This window comes from Heterodontus francisci, unplaced genomic scaffold (genome assembly GCF_036365525.1).
Source record: "Heterodontus francisci isolate sHetFra1 unplaced genomic scaffold, sHetFra1.hap1 HAP1_SCAFFOLD_106, whole genome shotgun sequence".
Lineage (NCBI taxonomy): Eukaryota > Metazoa > Chordata > Chondrichthyes > Heterodontiformes > Heterodontidae > Heterodontus > Heterodontus francisci.
In genome coordinates, this window is record NW_027140940.1 from 2,156,014 (window position 1) to 2,178,072 (window position 22,059).

General features: G+C 48.6%; 1 protein-coding gene across 3 annotated transcripts; it reads right to left on the bottom strand.

The window, feature by feature from the left end:
• Positions 1-723: 723 nt before the first annotated feature.
• LOC137361431 (syncytin-1-like) lies at positions 724-12,528 on the bottom strand. 3 transcript variants are annotated; one of them, XM_068026293.1, is made up of 3 exons: positions 12,484-12,528; positions 6,174-6,338; positions 724-3,041 (listed from the first exon to the last, which is right to left on the bottom strand). In XM_068026293.1, the coding sequence occupies exon 3, from the start codon at positions 2,148-2,150 to the stop codon at positions 1,287-1,289; it is 864 nt and encodes a 287-aa protein (XP_067882394.1). In that variant the 5' UTR covers positions 2,151-3,041; positions 6,174-6,338; positions 12,484-12,528; the 3' UTR covers positions 724-1,286. The 3 variants fall into 3 exon arrangements, with proteins under 3 accessions (XP_067882394.1, XP_067882392.1, XP_067882393.1); XM_068026291.1 differs by having other exon boundaries at positions 724-3,055; XM_068026292.1 differs by lacking the exon at positions 12,484-12,528 and adding an exon at positions 6,749-6,767 and having other exon boundaries at positions 724-3,055.
• Between the last annotated feature and the right edge of the window lie 9,531 nt (positions 12,529-22,059).

Genomic DNA, 22,059 nt, shown 5'->3' on the forward strand with positions numbered 1-22,059 from the left:
ATTATGACAGGTTTGGATAAGATCGATAAAGAAATGCTGTTCCCATTAGTTGATGCTATGAGGACTAGGGGCCACAGATCTAAGATTTTGTGTAAGAGATGCAGGGGGGAGTGGAAAATATGAGGGAGAATTTTCTTCACAGCAAGTGTCAATGAGCTGAAACTCGCTGTCTCTCAGGACAGTGGAAGTGGAGATGATCAATGATTTATCAATGAAATTGGATGGGCACTTGAGAGAAATAAATTTGAAAAGCTATGGGGATAGAACAGGGGTATGGGGCTGACTGGATTGCACTACAGAGAGCCAGCATGGACGCAATGGGCCAAATGGCCTCCTTCTGTGCTGTAATACCTCAATTTAAGACTTGCGGTCAAACTAGTTGCATGAAAAAGCAGAGGCAGTGGAGGTGTCGAGAGAGGTGCAGCAGAGTGTTGTCAGTGGACATGTGAAAGCTGAGCCCTTGTCTTTACATTGTGTCTCCAAGGAGCAGCATAAGGATGAGAAATAGGTGGGGGTGAGGAGAGATCCATGGGGGTCTCCAGAGGCAATGGTGCAGGGGCAGGAAGAGAAGCCACTGAACAAGATTCTCTGGCTATCATTGGATGGGTAAGAGTGGAAACAAGTGAGTTCAGTCCCATTGAGCTGGACAATGAAGGAGAGGCACTGAAGGTGGATGTGTAGGAATCGGTTCGGACCTGTATAGGTAAAGAAGTCTCGACACCATTCGAAATCAATTACTCTTTATTGCTTGCAAGCTGAACTCAGCTGATTCTACTGCGCAGGAGCACACGCCCCACTGACAGTGTCACAAGTGAGTTCAGTTTAAACAATGCGAGTAGCATTTATACATTTCAGAGCGTCACTTGTTATTCTAAATTTAGTGTGGTTGCATAAGCAATTTACAGAAGCAGAAGGTTCAGCAGATTATTCTTTGCTCACATCCCCATATCTGTCATGGGTTCCGTCTACACCTTGAGACAGTTAGTGTGGTTAGATTAGGTACAAGCTGCATCCTGTTATCACTGTTTCTGAAGCGTTAGCACACCCAATCTGGAGGTCACGAACTTGCAATAGTTAGTGAATGAGTCATTTTTGTCTGCTGAGCTTTCTTATCCGAACAAACCAGATGGAACATTTTACTGCTGACATGACCTCGCAGATCATGCAGCCGGGAGTTTAGTCTCGTTTTCTCTAAAACTTGTTTTCATTGTTTTTTCTGGGTCAGGGCTAGGAGTCCGAGCAAGTTTCCACATTTCCTCCTTTTATCATATCATGACAACAAAACATCATCGTATGCGGAGCGGAGAGGTAGGGGGCTTAAAGTAGTCGTGATCATTAAGTCCTTCAACATCAATACCTGCCAGTCGGGTAACCTCCCTGATTTCCACCTCGTCAGTAGCAGAGGTGCTTCTGGGAGGCTCCGAAGCGGTGGGACGATAACGTTCGGGGAGCTGGGTCATGGTAGTCATTTCCCCACAATATCGGGTCAGGAGGCACTTAATGATGCTTTGGAAGGCGGAAAAAAGGAGCATAACCACGACTATTACCAAAGAATGCATAATCCAGGTTCCCCAGCCACCGCCAAACAGCCAATCCTCTCCTACTTTAGGGCCCTGCCTGAAATCATCAAGCTGGTCTTTAATGGCGTTAATGGCCTCGGTGATGTTGAGCGATTCATCCCGTACATTGGTAATACATTTGTCCCCCACGATCATACACACTCCCCCTTGCTGGGCCAGGAGGTAGTCTATAGCATAACGGGTCTGTTGGGTGTATAGTCGCAGTTCGGATAGCTCTCGATTGATGGCTTCCAGACCCCTTCTAGTGCTATTTCCCAGGATAGTTAGGCCGCAAATGAGATAATTCCTATTCTTAGCAGCTACGACTCCCGCCGATCCTCCCAGCGAGAGAGCACTAAGGAATCCGTAGCCCAGTGACGATCCCAGGGTAATAGGATCCTTCCAATCGGCGCAGAAGTCTGAACTGATAGCCCGGGCCACTATTCTCCTGCGAGTGTGAGAGTCTCTTGGGGGCATGGGACGGTGAGTGGTCCTATTGCTCCGACTGCAAAACGAATCGGGAGATTTGGTGTTGCCGTTGTGTAAGTGCCGTTGAGGAGAAACATGAATCCCCTCTTGGCTCGGTAACATGTAATAATTTTGTTAGTGATCTGTGTGAACTGGACGTACCACCAGTTGCGGGGGTCGGTTGATCTTCCATTTGACCCGATCATTTGGTGCGAATCGAATGGATACGACCATGCGTCTGAGCTCACATGGGTTCCATTACAATGGCCGCAAATGAATTGCCTGCCTGCCGTGACGTTGAAACATCTTTCCTTATCACATGTACATGAAAACTGGCCTCGGTGTATTTGGCAATGCTGGCGAGCACACTGTCTCTGTACACAAGTAGCGTTCTTAGGGACGAGGGCATAGGCACATCCCCAGCCCTGTCCCGTAAAACACAGGGGAAAATCCTCCCTCTTTGAACAGCTAGTCCCCCCTGTCCCCTGCACCCCCCTGCAATTGGGATGAGTGGGATCTATTAATTCTACACATCTTCCCTGCATACTCCTGTTGTATCTGCCCTCCTGTCCCTCACAGGGTTGACCTGATGTCTCGACAGTGTACAGTTGGAGAGGGTTCCAACCAGGAGTGGCCACAAATAAGGCCTCAACCGATCTGGCCAAGGGGTAACATACAGTCCGATTTCCATACAATTTGGTATGGACCTGGTGGAAAAGATTATCCTTCAATCCTTTGACCTGGGTGACCGTGACAATGTAGGTTATCGCAACTAAGAGTCCAAAGCTGAGGAGACTTTTTTGCAATGGCTCTTGTGAACCCATTTTGGTTTTCCTTTTAACTTGACAGCTGTAGGGGTTGTCAGGATGATATGGTACGGTCCTCTCCACCGGGTGCCGAGCTTCCGCTTGTTCCACTCTTTAATCAGGATGAAATCGCCGGGTTTCAGATCACTCGACCAGTCGGCTGGTGATTCATCAGTCCCTTGGCATTTTTTTTCTGGACCGCTCTAACCTGCGAATGGAGAGCTTTGAGAGCAGAGGTTAGTGCCATCATGTAAGATATCATCTGGTCACTCATTACAGATCTAGAGTTCCCACAGGGTCAGTGGTTCATGGAGTCCTCATTGGTCGGCCATATAATATTTCGGCCGCCGAGAGTCCATGAGCTGTTTGAGGAGTGATCCTCATATGAAACAGGGCGATTGGTAAGACCTGAAGCCAATTTAGTCCAGTTTCGATTGTCAATTTTGCAAGTTTGGTTTTCAATGTTTGGTTATCTCTTTCCGCTACTCCAGCAGCTTGTGGCCGCTGTGGACAGTGGAATTGTTGTCTAATTTTTAATGCCGAACATAATTCAACGTTTATTTGTCCCACAAAATGTGGACCATTATCTGAACTTATAGCGTGAGGTATGCCGAACCTTGGAACGACATCCTTCATCAATATTTTCACCACTGTTTCAGCAGTATTATCTACTGTGGGGTAAGCTTCTATCCACCTCATAAAAACATCGAATAAAACAAGACAATATTTGTAACTATGTACACGGGGTAATTCAATAAAATCAATCTGAACAGTTGAAAAAGGTCCATCGGGCAAGGGTGTGGAGCCCTGCTTACATTTTGCGCCCTGGCCAATGTTGTATTTCTGACAAGTTGTGCACCTTGCAGCCACTCTTTCAGCGCTTGAAGAGAAATTCGGGCTCCACCAGGATTGCAATAATAATTTTACCATTCCCTCCTTGCCAAGATGTGTACATGTGTGGACAGAGTCCAAGAATAATGGTAAAAACGCATCGGGCAGACAGACCTGCCCTGCAGGGGAAGTCCAAAGGTTGGATTTGTTGTCAAAGGTATAACCCGAGGACTGCCAAACCTGTTTTTCTGAGTCAGAGGTGTCCCTCTGATATTTAGAAACAACCTCAATGCTCGGTAAAGCCTCGGTATCAGAAGTGGGAATCACTGAATCAGGTTTTTTCCTGTTCATCATTTGAGGGACTACCAAAGCACAAAAGGTGCGAGCATGTTTGGCTGCCAAATCAGCTCTATTGTTACCTTGAGCGACATCAGAATCAAGGGGAACGTGAGCAGGACATTTAATGATCGCCAATTGTCGGGGCAACTGGATAGCCTGTAAAAGATTCTCAACGTAGACCTCATTGCGAATGGACGTGCCGGCAGATGTGAAAAATCCGCGCTGGGACCAAAGTTGGGCAAAATCATGGGCGACTCCGAAAGCGTATTGGGAGTCCGTATAAAGGTTCACAACCTTGTCCTGGGCCAGAATACATGCACGGGTCAGGGCAAAGAGTTCAGCTTTCTGAGCTGAAGTAGATTCCAGGAAGGCAGCTGCTTCCAGGACGTGGTGATCATCCACAATAGCGTATCCAGCAGAGCGTTGGCCGTCAGGTGTCAATGAGGAACTGCCGTCAACGTATAGGATCAGCTCCGCGTTCAGAAAGGGCTGGTCGGAGAGGTCGGAACGGGAGACCGTGAGGTGGTGGTTTAACTCGATACAATCATGAGGGGGACTGGACAGAGTGAACGGAGGATCTTCAAGAAAGAGGGCTGGGTTGATGGCTGAACAATAGTGAAAGGATATAAGGAAATTCTGCAGTAGCGATATCTCATAGCGACTTTGCCGGGCAGTAGTGAGGTGCTGGGTCTGTTGGCTTGTGAGTAAGGCCACCACTGAGTGCGTGGTATAAATATGGACCAGTTTCTGTAATGTGAGACTGGAGGAGGCCTGGACAAGTGCGTGTGTCAAGAATGGCGGGGAACAAGGAGGGTTCCAGCGAAACCTGGGCTCCTTCTGACCGTACCAAATATCGCCCTCGTCGTCAGTGTCCGTGTTCCCCATATCGGAGTCATCTTCTCGTTGGTATAGTTCTTTAGGGAGTAACTTGGATGGTTCCAAAGAGGGTTTAGGTTCGTTTTTGGTTCTCAGTCTTGTCCGGGTAGTGATCGGGTCAGTGGATGAACGCGGGCTGTGTCGGGGGGTGGGCATGGGCGGCTGTAGTGGAGGTCCAGGGGTTAGGGGAGGGGACGGTCTCAACGAGGGGGCTGTCGTAGAACCCTCCACAGGGCCGGCAAGGAAGGAAACCAACTCAAAAGTAAACTTATATTTTAGAGACAGCAAGATATTGGAGATGCTGGAAGTCTGAAAAAAACCAATAAAATGTTGGAAACCCTCAGTGGGTCAGACAGTGTCTGGGGGGGGAGAGGACGGTGAGGTTCATGGTTCAGGTTGATTACCATTCCTGAGAACAGGATCAGGATCTGAAACATTAACCCCACCTTCCTCTCTCCACAGATACTCTCTGATCCACTGAGTATTTCCAGCATTTTCTGCTTTATTTCTAATATCATTCCTCACCCCATTTCAGACTAGATTCTGTGTTTTCTTGGTTTGGATTCTATTTCAGAATACACTAGGAAACTGATGTTGGCTTTGTATCCAACATTGATTTTGGAAGCACATTCCCTGATTGCTTTGACCACTGTTGTTTGATTTCTGTATTATGTGTCCCTGTGACCAATGAAATAGGAGGTAAACACTCACCCGGTGTTTAATGTCTTTTACCATCTCCAGTGCTAAACATTGGGTTTGTTGAAAGGTAATGAAGCTGTGTTCAGCATTCACTATGTGACAATACACCACAGCTGCTGGTCAGAGGCCGTGCTGATCTTTGAGGTTTGTCTCTGCATCGTGTTCAGTGAATTGACAGGAATTACTTTCACAGTTCAATCTCCGATTTGATTTGTCCCCAAATCTGAGACATTTTAACACTGATCGGACGGATGATGTTGGTGTGAGTTCAGCCCCACGTAATAAACAGACAGGTGTCCAAATGCTGGGCTCTGCCCAAGACGAGAGTCACCCCTAAGATCAAATCCCTTTACTCAAAATTGTACACAAGATTCACTTGGGCCTCTCTGTGGTTATGAAGGTGCTTCTGGTTTTTGTGTGTTTTGAGACAGAAACTGATCTCACTTCACATTCCACTGCACGGCCTCATTCTGGGTAATTGTTCTCGATGGTCAGACTCTCCCAGTCTCATTCTCACCATTTCCGACCTTACCTCATTAGCTTTTTACTGTCTACAGGACCAGTGTTTCTCAGAGTAAATTGGACTTTCTCTTACCTTTCTCCCCAGTCGATCTATGGAAGCTCTTTGAATCAAAGCGTTCTCTCTGGTTGGTGCTTTCACAATCCTGTGCTAGTTCACCTGCTGTTGTTCCTCAGTCGACAATCCCTGTTTACATCCAGCTGTGGACGTTTCTCATCACTCCGTCATTCACCAGGAGATCTAACGATGGCATAACAGAAAATGAGAAGGATGCAGGCGGTGTGAGGTAATGTAATGTAAACTTGTCTTCTAACCCATCAAAGTGAAATTTAAGAGACAAATTTTTCTGTTTGATTTTGTTCCTTTCCACAGATCCACGGTCTGTCCAACTGGGCTACAGGAAAACAACCACTGTTTGCGGCAGAAACGTGACTTTTTTCTCGGCACCGTGGACATACTGACACTGTAATAGAAACTGTCTCTTGGATTGCTGAGGTAACAGAGGGACCAACAGCTGCCGGGATCCTCCACGTCTTCAGGATCAGGGCCTTGTGTGCCTGGTGAATTCAGTCCCTTTCTCAGATCCCCAACTCACCCACCTGGAATTCCCACAAACCTTCACAAATGAATATGGAAATGTGGCATTTTACCTCTGTGCTTGAGGCAAACATCTGATCTCACTGGGTCCATCCTCCCCGGGTTACACACTGTCTGATCTCACTGGGTCCATCCTCCCCGGGTTACACACGGTCTGATCACACTGGGTCCATCCTCCCCGGGTTACACACGGTCTGATCACACTGGGTCCATCCTCCCCAGGCTACACACTGTCTGATCACACTGGCTCCATCCTCCCCGGGTTACACACTGTCTGATCACACTGGGTCCATCCTCCCCAGGCTACACACTGTCTGATCTCACTGGATCCATCCTCCCCAGGTTACACACTGTCTGATCTCACTGGGTCCATCCTCCCCGGGTTACACACTATCTGATCACACTGGGTCCATCCTCCCCAGGCTACACACTGTCGGATCTCACTGGGACCATCCTCCCCAGGTTACACACTGTCTGATCTCACTGGGTCCATCCTCCCCGGGTTACACACTGTCTGATCACACTGGGTCCATCCTCCCTGGGTTACACACTGTCTGATCTCACTGGGTCCAGTCTCCCGGGTTACACTCTGTCTGACCTCACTGGGTCCAGCCTCCCCAGGTTACACACTGTCTGATCTCACTGGGTCCATCCTCCTGGTGTTACACACTGTCCGATCTCACTGGGTCCATCCTCCCCGGGTTACACACTGTCCGATCTCACTGGGTCCATCCTCCCCGGGTTACAATCTGTCCGATCTCACTGGGTCCATCCTCCCTGGATTACACACTGTCCGATCTCACCTGTTCCATCCTCCCCCGGTTACCCAATGTCTGATCTCACTGGGTCCATCCTCCCCAGGTTACACACTGTCTGATCTCATTGGGTCCATCCTCCCCGGGTTACACACTGTCTGATCTCACTGGGTCCATCCTCCCCAGGTGACACACTGTCTGATCACACTGGGTCCATCCTCCCCGGGTTACACACTGTCTGATCTCACTGGGTCCAGTCTCCCGGGTTACACACTGTCTGATCACACTGGGTCCATCCTCCCCGGGTTACACACTGTCTGATATCACTGGGTCCATCCTCCCCAGGTTACAAACTGTCCGATCTCACCTGTTCCATCCTCTCCGGGTTACACACTGTCTGATCTCACTGGGTCCAGTCTCCCGGGTTACACACTGTTCGATCTCACTGGGTCCATCCTCCCCAGGTTACAAACTGTCCGATCTCACCTGTTCCATCCTCCCCGGGTTACACACTGTCTGATCACACTGGGTCCATCCTCCCCGGGATACACACTGTCTGATCTCACTGGATCCATCCTCCCCCGGTTACACACTGTCTGATCTCACCGGGTCCATCCTCCCCGGGTTACTCACTGTCTGATCTCACTGGCTCCATCCTCCCCGGGTTACACACTGTCTGATCTCACCGGGTCCATCCTCCCCGGGTTCCACACTGTCTGATCTCACTGGGTCCATCCTCCCCGGGTTCCACACTGTCTGATCTCACTGGGTCCATCCTCCCCGGGTTACACACTGTCTGATCTCACTGGGTCCATCCTTCCCGGGTTACACACTGTCTGATCTCATTTGGTCCATCCTTCCCGGGTTACACACTGTCTCATCTCACTGGGTCCATCCTCCCCCGGTTACACACTGTCTGATCTCACCGGGTCCATACTCCCCCAGTTACACACTGTCTCATCTCACTGGGTCCATCCTCCCCGGGTTACACACTGTCTGATCTCACTGGGTCCATCCTCCCCGGGTTAGACACTGTCTGATCTCACTGGGTCCATCCACCCCGGGTTGCACACTGTCTGATCACACTGGGTCGATCCCTCCCCGGGTTACACACTGTCTGATCTCACTGGGTCCATCCTCCCCGGGTTACACACTGTCTGATCTCACTGGGTCCATCCTTCCCGGGTTACACAATGTCTGATCTCACTGGGTCCATCCATCCCGGGTTACACACTGTCTGATCACACTGGGTCCATCCCCCCCCCCGGGCTACACACTGTCTGATCACACTGGGTCCATCCTCCCCGGGTTACACACTGTCTGATCTCACCGGCTCCATCCTCCCCGGGTTAAACACTGTCTGATCTCACCGGGTCCATCCTGCCCGGTTTACTCACTGTCTGATCACACTGCGTCCATCCTCCCCGGGTTACTCAATGTCTGATCTCACTGGGTCTATCCTCCCCGGGTTACACACTGTCTGATCACACTGGGTCCATCCTGCCCGGTTTACTCACTGTCTGATCACACTGCGTCCATCCTAGCCGGGTTACTCACTGTCTGATCTCACTGGGTCTATCCTCCCCGGGTTACTCACTGTCTGATCACACTGCGTCCATCCTCCCATGGTTACTCAATGTCTGATCTCACTGGGTCTATCCTCCCCGGGTTACACACTGTCTGATCACACTGGGTACATCCTCCCCGGGTTACACACTGTCTGATCTCACAAGGTCTATCCTCCCCGGGTTACACACTGTCTGATCTCACAAGGTCCATCCTCCCCGGGTTACTCACTATCTGATCACACTGGGTCCATCCTGCCCGGGTTACTCACTGTCTGATCACACTGGGTCCATCCTCCCCGGGTTACACACTGTCTGATCACACTGTTTCCATCCTCCCCGGGTTACACACTATCTGATCTCACTTGGTCCTTCCTCCCCGGGTTACACACTGTCTGATCTCACCGGGTCCATCCTCCCCGGGTTACACACTGTCTGATCTCACCGGGTCCATCCTCCCCGGTTTACACAAAGTCTGATCTGACCGGGTCCATCCTGCCCGGGTTACTCACTGTCTGATCACACTGGGTCCATCCTCCCCGGGTTACACACTGTCTGATCACACTGTGTCCATCCTCCCCGGGTTACACACTATCTGATCTCACTGGGTCCTTCCTCCCCGGGTTACACAATGTCTGATCACACTGGGTCCATCCTCCCCGGGTTACACACTGTCTGATCACACTGGGTCCATCCTCCCCGGGTTACACACTGTCTGATCACACTGGGTCCATCCTCCCCGGGTTACACACTGTCTGATCTCACTGGGTCCATCCTCCCCGGGTTCCACACTGTCTGATCTCACTGGGTCCATCCTCCCCGGGTTACACACTGTCTGATCTCACTGGGTCCATCCTCCCCTGGTTAGACACTGTCTGATCTCACTGGGTCCATCCTCCCCGGGTTACACACTGTCTGATCTCACTGGGTCCATCTTCCCCGGGTTACACACTGTCTGATCTCACTGGGTCCATCCTCCCCGGGTTACACACTGTCTGATCTCACCGGGTCCATCCTCCACGGGTTACACACTGTCTGATCTCACTGGGTCCATCCTCCCCGGTTACACACTGTCTGATCTCACTGGGTCCATCCTCCCCGGGTTACACAGTGTCTGATCTCACTCGGTCCATCCTCCCCGGGTTACACACTGACCAATCTCACTCGGTCCATCCTCCCCGGGTTACACACTGTCCAATCTCACTCGGTCCATCCTCCCCGGGTGACACACTATCCGATATCACTGGGTCCATCCTCCCCGGGTTACACACTGTCCAATCTCACTCGGTCCTTCCTCCCCGGGTTACACACTGTCCAATCTCACTCGGTCCATCCTCCCCGGGTTACACACTGTCCGATATCACTGGGTCCATCCTCCACGGGTTACACGCTGTCTGATCTCACTGGGTCCATCCTCCCCAGGTTACACACTGTCCAATCTCACTCGGTCCATCCTCCCCGGGTTACACACTGTCCAATCTCACTCGGTCCATCCTCCCCGGGTTACACACTGTCCGATGTCACTGGGTCCCTCCTCCACGGGTTACACGCTGTCTGATCTCACTGGGTCCATCCTCCCCAGGTTACACACTGTCTGATCTCACTGGGTCCATCCTCCCCGGGTTACACACTGTCCAATCTCACTCGGTCCATCCTCCCTGGGTTACACACTGTCCAATCTCACTCGGTCCATCCTCCCCGGGTTACACACTGTCTGTTCTCACCGGGTCCATCCTCCACGGGTTACACACTGTCTGATCTCACTGGGTCCATCCTCCCCGGTTACACACTGTCTGATCTCACTGGGTCCATCCTCCCCGGGTTACACAGTGTCTGATCTCACTCGGTCCATCCTCCCCGGGTTACACACTGTCCAATCTCACTCGGTCCATCCTCCCCGGGTTACACACAGTCCAATCTCACTCGGTCCATCCTCCCCGGGTGACACACTGTCCGATATCACTGGGTCCATCCTCCCCGGGTTACACACTGTCCAATCTCACTCGGTCCTTCCTCCCCGGGTTACACACTGTCCAATCTCACTCGGTCCATCCTCCCCGGGTTACACACTGTCCGATATCACTGGGTCCATCCTCCACGGGTTACACACTGTCTGATCTCACTGGGTCCATCCTCCCCAGGTTACACACTGTCCAATCTCACTCGGTCCATCCTCCCCGGGTTACACACTGTCCAATCTCACTCGGTCCATCCTCCCCGGGTTACACACTGTCCGATGTCACTGGGTCCATCCTCCACGGGTTACAAGCTGTCTGATCTCACTGGGTCCATCCTCCCCAGGTTACACACTGTCTGATCTCACTCGGTCCATCCTCCCCGGGTTACACACTGTCCAATCTCACTCGGTCCATCCTCCCCGGGTTACACACTGTCCGATCTCACTGGGTCCATCCTCCACGGGTTACACGCTGTCTGATCTCACTGGGTCCATCCTCCCCAGGTTACACACTGTCCAATCTCACTCGGTCCATCCTCCCCGGGTTACACACTGTCCGATGTCACTGGGTCCATCCTCCACGGGTTACACACTGTCCAATCTCACTCGGTCCATCCTCCCCGGGTTACACACTGTCCGATGTCACTGGGTCCATCCTCCACGGGTTACACACTGTCTGATCTCACTCGGTCCATCCTCCCCGGGTTACACACTGTCCGATGTCACTGGGTCCATCCTCCACGGGTTACACACTGTCTGATCTCACTGGGTCCATCCTCCCCAGGTTACACACTGTCCAATCTCACTCGGTCCATCCTCCCCGGGTTACACACTGTCCGATGTCACTGGGTCCATCCTCCAGGGGTTACACACTGTCCAATCTCACTCGGTCCATCCTCCCCGGGTTACACACTGTCCGATGTCACTGGGTCCATCCTCCACGGGTTACACACTGTCTGATCTCACTCGGTCCATCCTCCCCGGGTTACACACTGTCCAATCTCACTCGGTCCATCCTCCCCGGGTTACACACTGTCCGATGTCACTGGGTCCATCCTCCACGGGTTACACGCTGTCTGATCTCACTGGGTCCATCCTCCACGGGTTACACACTGTCTGATCTCACTGGGTCCATCCTCCCCGGGTTACACACTGTCTGATCTCACTGGGTCCATCCTCCCCGGGTTACACACTGTCTGATCTCACTGGGTCCATCCTCCCCGGGTAACACACTGTCTGATCACACTGGGTCCATCCTCCCGGGTTACACACTGTCTGATCACACTCGGTCCAGCCTCCCCAGTTTATTTACTGTTTCTGGTCTGTTTTGCTGTTTGTTTTCACTGCGATTTCTGTTACAAGAAATGCGCCATTTTCTCTCAAAGGCAGTTTAACCAACCCCAAAGCATTCGCTGTATTTATCTCAAAACACGGGCACTATGATAGATATTAGCACTGTCATGTTGTATACTACGCTCCACATTCATACTCAAATTGGAATTATTTCTCACCGTCTCTCACAAATGCTCCCTCGCGTTGTCACTCCGATTCCCCGATCAACAGCAGGAAGTAGCACTGCGCCTGCGTGTGCGGTATGCCGTAGCATTGCGCCTGTGCAGTAGATGTTGACCGTAACACTGCGCCTGCGCAGTGAGTATTTATTTGAACGAACTGAAACTGCTCACCCACTGTTTTTTTCAGGTTGTTTTTCTTCAGGTTTGCACTTGCTGATGTTCAATATTCAGTATATTCACACCTAATCTGTACTAATGCTTTGTCTTTCAACACACCATTAACATATTGTTTGCCTTTGCTCCGTGACCTTTTGGTCAGCTATGTGGCCTGGTCCAATCTGCACCTTCTCCTTTGTTATCTCTTGCCCAACCCCCACCTCACTTGTTTATAATCTGTGACTTTTCTAATATTTGTCAGTTCCGAAGAAGGGTCACTGATCCGAAACGTTAACTCTGCTTCTCTTTCCACAGATGCTGCCAGACCTGCTGAGTGAATCCAGCATTTCTTGTTTTTGTTTGAAATTCAACATCAATCTGTGCGTGGAGTTCGGCGCAGGCGCACTGCGTCAGATCGCGGACATGCGCCGTCGGCGGGGCTCTGACGACACGCTCGCTGCTCGGCCGGCTCAGCCGCAGACTCGTTTTTTCTTTCAAGCCTCCGGAGAGCGCGCGACCAACTGCCGGTCACTGGTGGGCGGGACTTTGCGGACCCCCTGTCCTGATTAGTGGGAGCGGACTGTCAATCCCCGGTCTCAGCCAGTAGGAGGAGCGGGTTTGAAGAGGGGAGTCACTCTGCAGCGTCACACCAGACGATGGTGGAAATGTTGAGCAGGTCCGGCTGATTATATAGAGAGAGAAAGAGAGTTAACAGTTCAGGACCGGGAGACATGGTCAGAAGAGGGAAAGTGAGTGCAGAGGCAGGGAAAGCGGGTGCAGGAGGAAAGGGAAGGTGGAGGGCGGTGTTGGTGATGAGTTGGGAGACAGGGGGCGGATCATGGCAGTCTGACATAGCAGGATCACCCTGATCAGACCAGTACTGTACCCGGCAGGAAGATCACTGATAGTCTCCTGATACTCAGGGATATGATCACCTCTCTGCAGGACAGGGGGGTGAACACCTGCTTCATCAGCTTGGACCAGGAGAAGGCTTTTGACAGGCAATCGCACACATACATGATGGACGTGCTTTCCAAAATGGGGTTTGGGGAGGGAATCCGCCATTGGATCAAACTGCTGGACACAAACATTAGTAACGCAGTCTCAATCAATGGGTGGGAATCAGAAAGTTTCCTGACCCAATCTGGATTCAGACAGGGCTGTCCTCTCTCCCCTGTCTTGTTTGTTTGCTGTATCGAACCCTTTGCTGAGTCTATTAGGAAGGATGCGAGCATAAGAGGGGTGACAATCCCAGGCAGCGAAGGCACTCAGGTTAAAACTTCCCTGTACGTGGACGATGTTGCCGTCTTCTGCTCGGATCCACCTTCTGTTCGGAGGCTGTTGAGAATCTGCGACCAGTTCGAACTGACCTCGGGAGACAAAGTAAATTGCGGTAAGAGCAAGGCCATGTTCTTTAGGAACTGGGCCGACTGAGCCTTTGTCCCCTTCACCGTCAGATCAGACTACCGAAAGGTGCTGGGGATATTGTTTGGGGGGGCCGGGGCGTGTACCAAATCCTCCATTGTGGTTAAGAACCTGGTCATCAGGTGCAAAGCACTGATGTTTTTGCTGTATGTGCCCAGGTCTGGCCCAAACCCCACTCCTGCACCATGACGGTCACTCGAGCATTTTCCACTTTATCTGGAGATCCAAAATGGACTGTGTCTAGAGGGACACGATGTTCAAATCTTTGGATGAGGGCAGGAAAAAACGTACCAAATGTCGCCCTCATCCTGACAGCCACTTTTGTGTGCGGCTGCATCCAGCTGTGCGTAGAACTTCAGTACGCAAACACCACGTGTCACTACGTGCTGAGGTTCTCTCTGTTCCCAGTGTTGTGAAGGATGGGTCTGGCCACATTGCCGCGGAACCCTCCATCCAGTTGGACTATGCCGTACCACCGATCCTTCTTGGAAAAGTTTGTGCAGAAAAACACCTTTGACCTCCAGGTCTGCGTGAAATGTCCTCAAGGCCCTCTGGGAAAAGGAAATGGTGGATCCTGTTGGATGGTTCCTCAAGCAGACTGCAAAAGTCATTTGGCAGAATGCCTCATCACCAGAACTTTCAAACAAGCACCAAGACGTAGCTTGGCTGGTGGTGAGAAGGGCCCACCCCATCAGATCCTTCCTGCACGCCCGGAATATCACTGCCTCCGCCTGCCCTCGAGGTGACTATGGTGGGGAAGAGACTGTTGCCCGCCTCCTTCTAGAATGTGCCTTTGCAAAGCAGGTGTGGAAAGAGATGCAGTGGTTTTTGTTGAGGTTCATCCTGAGCAGCTCTAACACTGTGCTGTATGGGCTGTTCCCAGGGACGCATACGGAGATAAACATCAACTGCTGCTGGAGGACCGTCAGTGAAAGATGCTTTTTTTACTGCCTGAAACTTGCTGGTCTTCCAGTGCAAAGAGTTGTCATCGACTGAGTGTTGCAGACTGGCACATTCCAAGGTCCAGGACTATGTACTGAGGGACACACTAAAGCTTGGTGCAGCCGCCGCAAAGTCTCAATGGGGAAAGTTTGTGTGAGAGGTCTTCCCGCCACAGTGAACCGAGGGGCTGGAACCTGTGTAAAACCCCTTGGGCTGTGTACACCAAAATATGGTTTTGCTGTGTAATGCAAATTAACATTGCATGTAAAATGGAATGGAAGAGTTGTGAGGTAACTCACGTTCTGTTTTGAAGAAAATTGATTTCTTTTGCACTTTCTGGAATGTCTACTTGGGACTGTTTTGTACTGTATTTTTTACGGAATTTTATGAATAAAGTATATTTTCGGGGAAAAAAATTGGTAAAAGAGATAATGGAGCCAGGAGAGAGTCCAGGGGAAAGGGATGATGGAGCCAGGAGAGAGTCCAGGGGAAAGGGATGATGGAGCCAGGAGAGAGTCCAGGGGAAAAGGATGATGGAGCCTGGGGAAACCAACCTTGCTGGTCTTCCAGTACAAGGAGCTGCCGATGGCTGAGTGTTGCTAACTGGCACAGTCCAAGGTCCAGGACTACTTGCTGAAGAATGCACTAAAGTTTATAGAGACAGCTGCAAAGGCTCAATGAGGAAAGGTGACTGCACTTCCCTCCTGCCATAACATACCAAGGGACTGGGAATAGTATAAAACCCCTCAGACTGTATACACCAGAGAATGTTTGACATGACATGTAAGTGTTCATTGTAAAATATAACCTGTAATGCTAAGTGTAGTGAGGCACTTCATGTATTGTATTGAAAGAAACTGATCTGTGTTACACTTTATGTCATGTCAAATTTGAATTGTTATGTAATGTACTTTTACAGATTTTATGAATAAAGTATATTTTTGGAAGAAATGACAATGGGATAAGGAAAGAAAGTAAAAATGGTTATAACTCACTGCAAGTCCCATTCCGCTTTCACCACTGTGCTTGCTCCCTGTCAAGCAATGTGCCTTCATGTTAAAATTCTCATCTTTGTTTTCAAATCCCTCCATGGCCTCACACCTCCCTATCTCTGTAATCAACTCCAATCCCACAACCCTCCAAGATACTGGCCCTCCTCTAATTTTGGCCTCTTGAGCATCCCTGATTTTAATGGCTCCACCATTGGTGGCCATGTCTTTATCGCCTAGGCCCCAGGCTCTGGAATACACTCCCCTACACCTCTCTGCCTCTCCACTTCAGTTTCCTTCTTCAAGACATTCATTAAATCTTACCTCTTTGACCAAGCTTTTGGTCATCTGACCTAATATCTCCTTATGTGGCTCGGTGTCGTCTTTTGTTTTGCAATGCTTCCGCAAAGCTTCTTGGGATGTTTCATTATGTTAAAGACACAATATAAATATAAGTTGTGGTTGTCTAGAGGAGGTGTCAATGGGGAAATGGAGGTCACCACCAACAGCTGCTGAATAAAATAATATAAAATAGACTGAGGACAGAGGTTCTGCTGTAAAACTATTAAACTGGTTGTTGACTGTAGAGGCTGTAAAGAACTGAATTGAAAGATGATCTGCTGATCCTTGAGCTTTACACTAAACTTCACTAGAACCAGGCAGCAGGCTGAGAATTCAAACTAAGGGGGAAGCCTCTTAGGACAGAGATGAGGAGAAATTTCTTTACTCAGAGGGTTGTGAATCTTTGGAATTCTCTACCCCAGAGGGCTGCGGAAGCTCAGTCATTGAATATGTTTAGAGCCGAGATTGACAGATTTCTAAATCCAAATGACATAAGGGTATATGGGAATAATGTGGGAAAAAGGCATTGAAGTGGATGATCAGCCATGATCATATTGAATGGCAGGGTAGGCTCAATGGGCTGAATGGCCGACTCGTGCTCCTATGTTCCTAGAGACAGCAGTGTGGAAATCGAGACCAGAATGAAAATGACAGGAAAGCAGGAGCTTGTGGTCACACTCACTGACAAAACAGACACCCAATCTGCATTTATTCTCCCCAACATGGAGGAGATGATGTGGTGAGCAGTGAATGCAGTTACTAATTGAAAGAAGTACAAGTAAATCACAGTTTCACCAGGCAAGGAACGTCTTGAGCTCCGGGACGATGAGAAGGAAGAAGGTAAAGGGACAAGTATTGTGCCTCCTGTGGTTGCATCGGAAGATGTGGTTGGAAGTGGGGAGGTAGGTTGGGGGTGCCTGAGGAGCAGACCAGGGTGTCGCAGAGGAAACAGCCAATGCATATGTCCTGGTTTTTATCTTTATTATCTTAAAGGAAACTGCAAAATAGTTTTGTTCTGATTAGAAAATAATGTTTCTGTACTTGTAGTGAATAGTATCCTTTCTAACTGAAATGACCCATTTCTATAATGTATCTTCCAGCAGCACACGAAGAATGATAGAATTTTGTTACCCAGACACATTAAATCATTTTTTGGAACATAAATTGCAGGCTGTTTGTAGAAACAACATAGATCTGAAGCCTGCAAAGTATAGTTGTAAAATTTGCAGTTCATTGGGGAAACACTGGAGCTATTCAGTGGAATTTTCTCTTCCAGCCAAAGTGGGAGCCCCTCAATACATATATTGTGTCTGGAGGGTGACCCCAATAAATATTCAATCTCCAATCCCCCCAATCACATCCATTCTGTCTGGAGAGTGATCCCGATAAATCTTCAATCTCCAATTCCCCCCAATCACATCCATTCTGTCTGGAAAGTGATCCCGATAAATCTTCAATCTCCAATCCCCCCAATCACATTATGTCTGGAGAGTGATCCCGATAAATCCTCAAATTCCCCCAACTACTGTTCATATTTCTAGAGACAGTGTTTCATTTCTTCAAAAAGAAAGAATAGGCTTTTTAGCATTATGCATTCTACATTAAATCATTCAATTACTTATTCTGCTTTTCTCTGATCTATATTTTATTACAGGCTTGTAAATGAGATGTAATATATAGCAAAAGAGAAGAAATTAATTGCTGATGGCTTCTATTTTCTCTTGAGTTCTCGCTCTCTCAAATGTAGAAGTTCCTTCTGTAAGTTCCCAATGAGGTACCATTAATAATTGTTTTGTTTGTGAGGAATTACTATGCAAATATCTCACTTACAGTCAGAAAGGTTCCTTACCCACCACTACTTTGGATTTTACAGCTAACTGGATTCACATCCAGTCTCTCAGAGTCAACAGTGTCAGTGCAAGATTGTTCAAAATCCAGTCATGAACTCTTATACATTGGAATGTGCACACTAAACATTAACTCACAGCCGCAGAAATATTTTGCTTCTGTGATAGTTCAGCCCCATGTTGTGCAGTAATAGGTGAATATTAAGTGAAGTGAACTGACTACAATAGTCACACTTCCCAGTCAGTGTTGTGACTGTACTGCTTTCTTTTGCTGGTAAAAACATTTTGCTGAGGATATTGTCCCATCAACTTTCACTGTTTGTTGATGACGCTACTAAAGTAGACTTGGAAATTGGCAGTTTGGCCCCTGGATGTAGTTCATCCAGAAAATATAAAGGAATGGCCACTGAATCTAAAATAGCAAATGTGGTCCAAAAACAGGCAAGACATGGGGACTGAATGAACTCTAAATGGGGACTGAAATTCAAGACATGGAAAATAAATTGCCTCTACCCTGAGAGTGAAGATCAAGACATGGGGAATGGACTGTGTCTAACCATGGACTGAAGATTAAGACATAGAACTGCTTCTGATAATGGACTGAAATCGAGACATGGAACATGGATTGTCTCTAACTAGGGACTGAAGATCGAGAGATGGAGAATGAACAGTCTTCAAACAGGGACTGAAAATCAAAAGATGGAAAATGAACTTCTCTAAACTGGGACTGAACATCGAGACAGGGAGAATGAAGTGTCCCTAAATGGGATCTGAAGATTGGGGGACATGGAGAATGAACTGTTTCTAACCGGGCACTGAGGATTGAGACACGGAGAATAAACTGTCTCTAACCATGGACTAAACATCGAGACATGGAAAATGAACTGCCTCTAACCAGGGACTGAACATCAAGACATAGGGGACTGCTGGAGGTGATGATACCCTGAAGGAGTGCAGTCCAGAACATGACAGCAATAGGCAAGGGACTATACAGGAGTGAGCAACAAAGTGGAGAAATGCAGTCATTACAGGAGATTCCATAGTCAGGGGAGAGGCAGGCATATCTGTAACCATCATCGTGAGAACCGCATGGTGTGTTGCCTCCCTGATGCCAAGGTAAAGGACATCACAGAGACAGTAAAGGATAATCTGCAGGGGGAAGTGAGTGAGCCAGAAGTTGTGGTCCACATTGGTGCCAACTACATAGCAAGGGCAGATCTTGAGGTCCTATGATCAGATTTTCAGTAGCTAGGGAGCAAGTTAAAGAGTAGGACCTCGAAGGTAGTAATCTCTGAATTGCTCCCAGTGCCAAGCACTAGCGAGAGTCGAAACAGGAAGATAGGGACAATCATTGCATGGCTTGAAGCATGATGCAGGAAGGGGAGCTTCAGATTCCTGGAGCATTGGGAACAGTTCTGGGGCAGGAAGAACCTATTCAAAAGGGATGGGGTGCACTTCAACAGGACTGGAAACAATGCCCTCGGAGGGAGGTTCACTAGTGTTTGGAGAGATTAGATTAGATTAGATTAGATTAGAGATACAGCACTGAAACAGGCCCTTCGGCCCACCGAGTCTGTGCCGAACATCAACCACCCATTTAGACTAATCCTACACTAATCCCATATTCCCACCAAACATCCCCACTTGTCCCTATATTTCCCTACCACCTACCTATACTAGTGACAATTTATAATGGCCAATTTACCTATCAACCTGCAAGTCTTTTGGCTTGTGGGAGGAAACCGGAGCACCCGGAGGAAACCCACGCAGACACAGGGAGAACTTGCAAACTCCACACAGGCAGTACCCAGAATCGAACCCGGGTCCCTGGAGCTGTGAGGCTGCGGTGCTAACCACTGCGCCACTGTGCCGCCCCTGGCACGGGCTTGTGCAGCAGCATATAGCAGTAGAAAAGAGGAATAGGGTGCATAATTTGAGAGTGTTTGATAATACTATAGAAGGGAGTACTTCCACATTAAATAGGAGCAGACTGAGAAGGGTGATGAGGACTTCAAAGACTGGATTACAATGCATGTATGTAAAAGCACAAAATGTGGTGAATAATGTTGGTGAGCCATAAGCACAAATATGGGAATATGATGTGGTGGAAATAACAAAAACGTGGCTTAAAAATAGCGAGGACTGGCACTTGATATACACAGATATATATTGTTCATATAAAGATAGAGGAGGAAAAAAGGCAAGTGGGCTGGCATTACTGATTCGGAAAGACATTGTAGTGTTGGAAAGAGGGGATGTCCTTAAGAACATTTTTTACACAGCGAGTGGTAATGACCTGGAACTCACTGCCCACGAGGGTGGTGGAAGTGAAGACAATCAATCATGTCCTCTAACTGTACTCCTCCACGCTCATACCAGGAATACCCAAAACCAATAAAGTAGTGTTGCAAATAAATACAGGAAATGCTGGAAATACTCAGCAGGTCTGGCAGCATTGAGAATGAGAGGCACAATTTAAAGTGGTTGGCAAAAGAAGCAAAAGCAACATGAGGAAAAGCCTCTTCACACAGCGAGTGGTTAAGATCTAGAATGCACTGCCTGAGCATGTGGAGGAGGCAGGTTCAATCAAGGCATTCAAAAGGAATTAGACTGTTACCTGAAACGGAAGAATGTGCAGCATTACAGGGAAAAGGCTGGGGAATGGCATTAGGTAAATTTCTCATTCTGAGATCCAGTGCAGACACAATGGACCGAATGGCCTCCTTCTGTGCTGTAACAATGCTGTGATCTGTGGAGAGAGGATCAGAGTTGACGTTTCTAATCGGATGTGACTCTTGTTCAGAACCCTGAAGACAGTGTTACCTTCAACATCCTCCATTGAAAGTGAAATATTTACAGTGAGGCTCTCACCTTGTCCACGCAATCGTGCTTCACCCATTCTCTATATTACTGAAAGCTCAAGCATGCTGCTATGATGTAACATGTATCCAATAAGCCAAAGAGGTATCTAACTGCTCCTCCTCTGTACCTAACGTTGCCACTGGAACCATGTGGGCTCCAGGCTCCAAAGTTGGAGAAGTTAAAGTGGGTGAGGAAGGGATCACTGGACGTATTCCTTGTCCTAAAGATGCCTTTCTTTTTACTTTTGGAGCTGGGGGATCCTCCAAACACCACCAGACACCAACAATTTCTATCTCTGCTGGGCTAGCTAATACCATCACTTGCTGCCCTTCCATTCTCTTCACAGGACACGGGGTGATAGGAGCCTCTCTAACTACTCTGCCTGCTTGGTCTCAGCCAGCTACACATGCTGCAATTTAAATATTCATTTCTATAAATTGTAATTCCTGATCTGTTCATTTGAAGATGCCTTTTCTGCGTCAGAACAGTCCTGGCTGCTCCAAATGCCTGAAATCTCCAGTTTTCTATCTTTTCCTCAGCTGCCATTAGTCGCTCTGTAAGTTCTGTAACTTCCTTATTTCTGGCCTCAGCCTCTTCGCCTAACTTTTGAATTGACAGCATTGGACACTAACAAAAATGCCTTCTTCTTCTTGTCACTTTTGAACTCTAATCCCTTACATTTTCACCGGACACTCAGCTAAGGGCTTCAGTGTCTCTCGCCATCCTCCTGTCATTGTTTCCTCTCCTATCTCAAAAGGTTCAATCCATTTATAAGGAAATCACCAAACGTCATCCATTGTGAACTGGATTTGGTGAAATGTGAAAAAACACATTGACTTAACGATATCTGAAATAAAAAAAATAAATCATATCTGAAAGATCACATCTGTTTATATTATAACATCACGTCGGGGTCATCAATGTGTTAGGACTGCTTGGATGTTCTATTTTCTTCTTTTCCTTTAAACACAGGCATCAGTTGTAACAACTTCAGAATCAGATCCTTATGT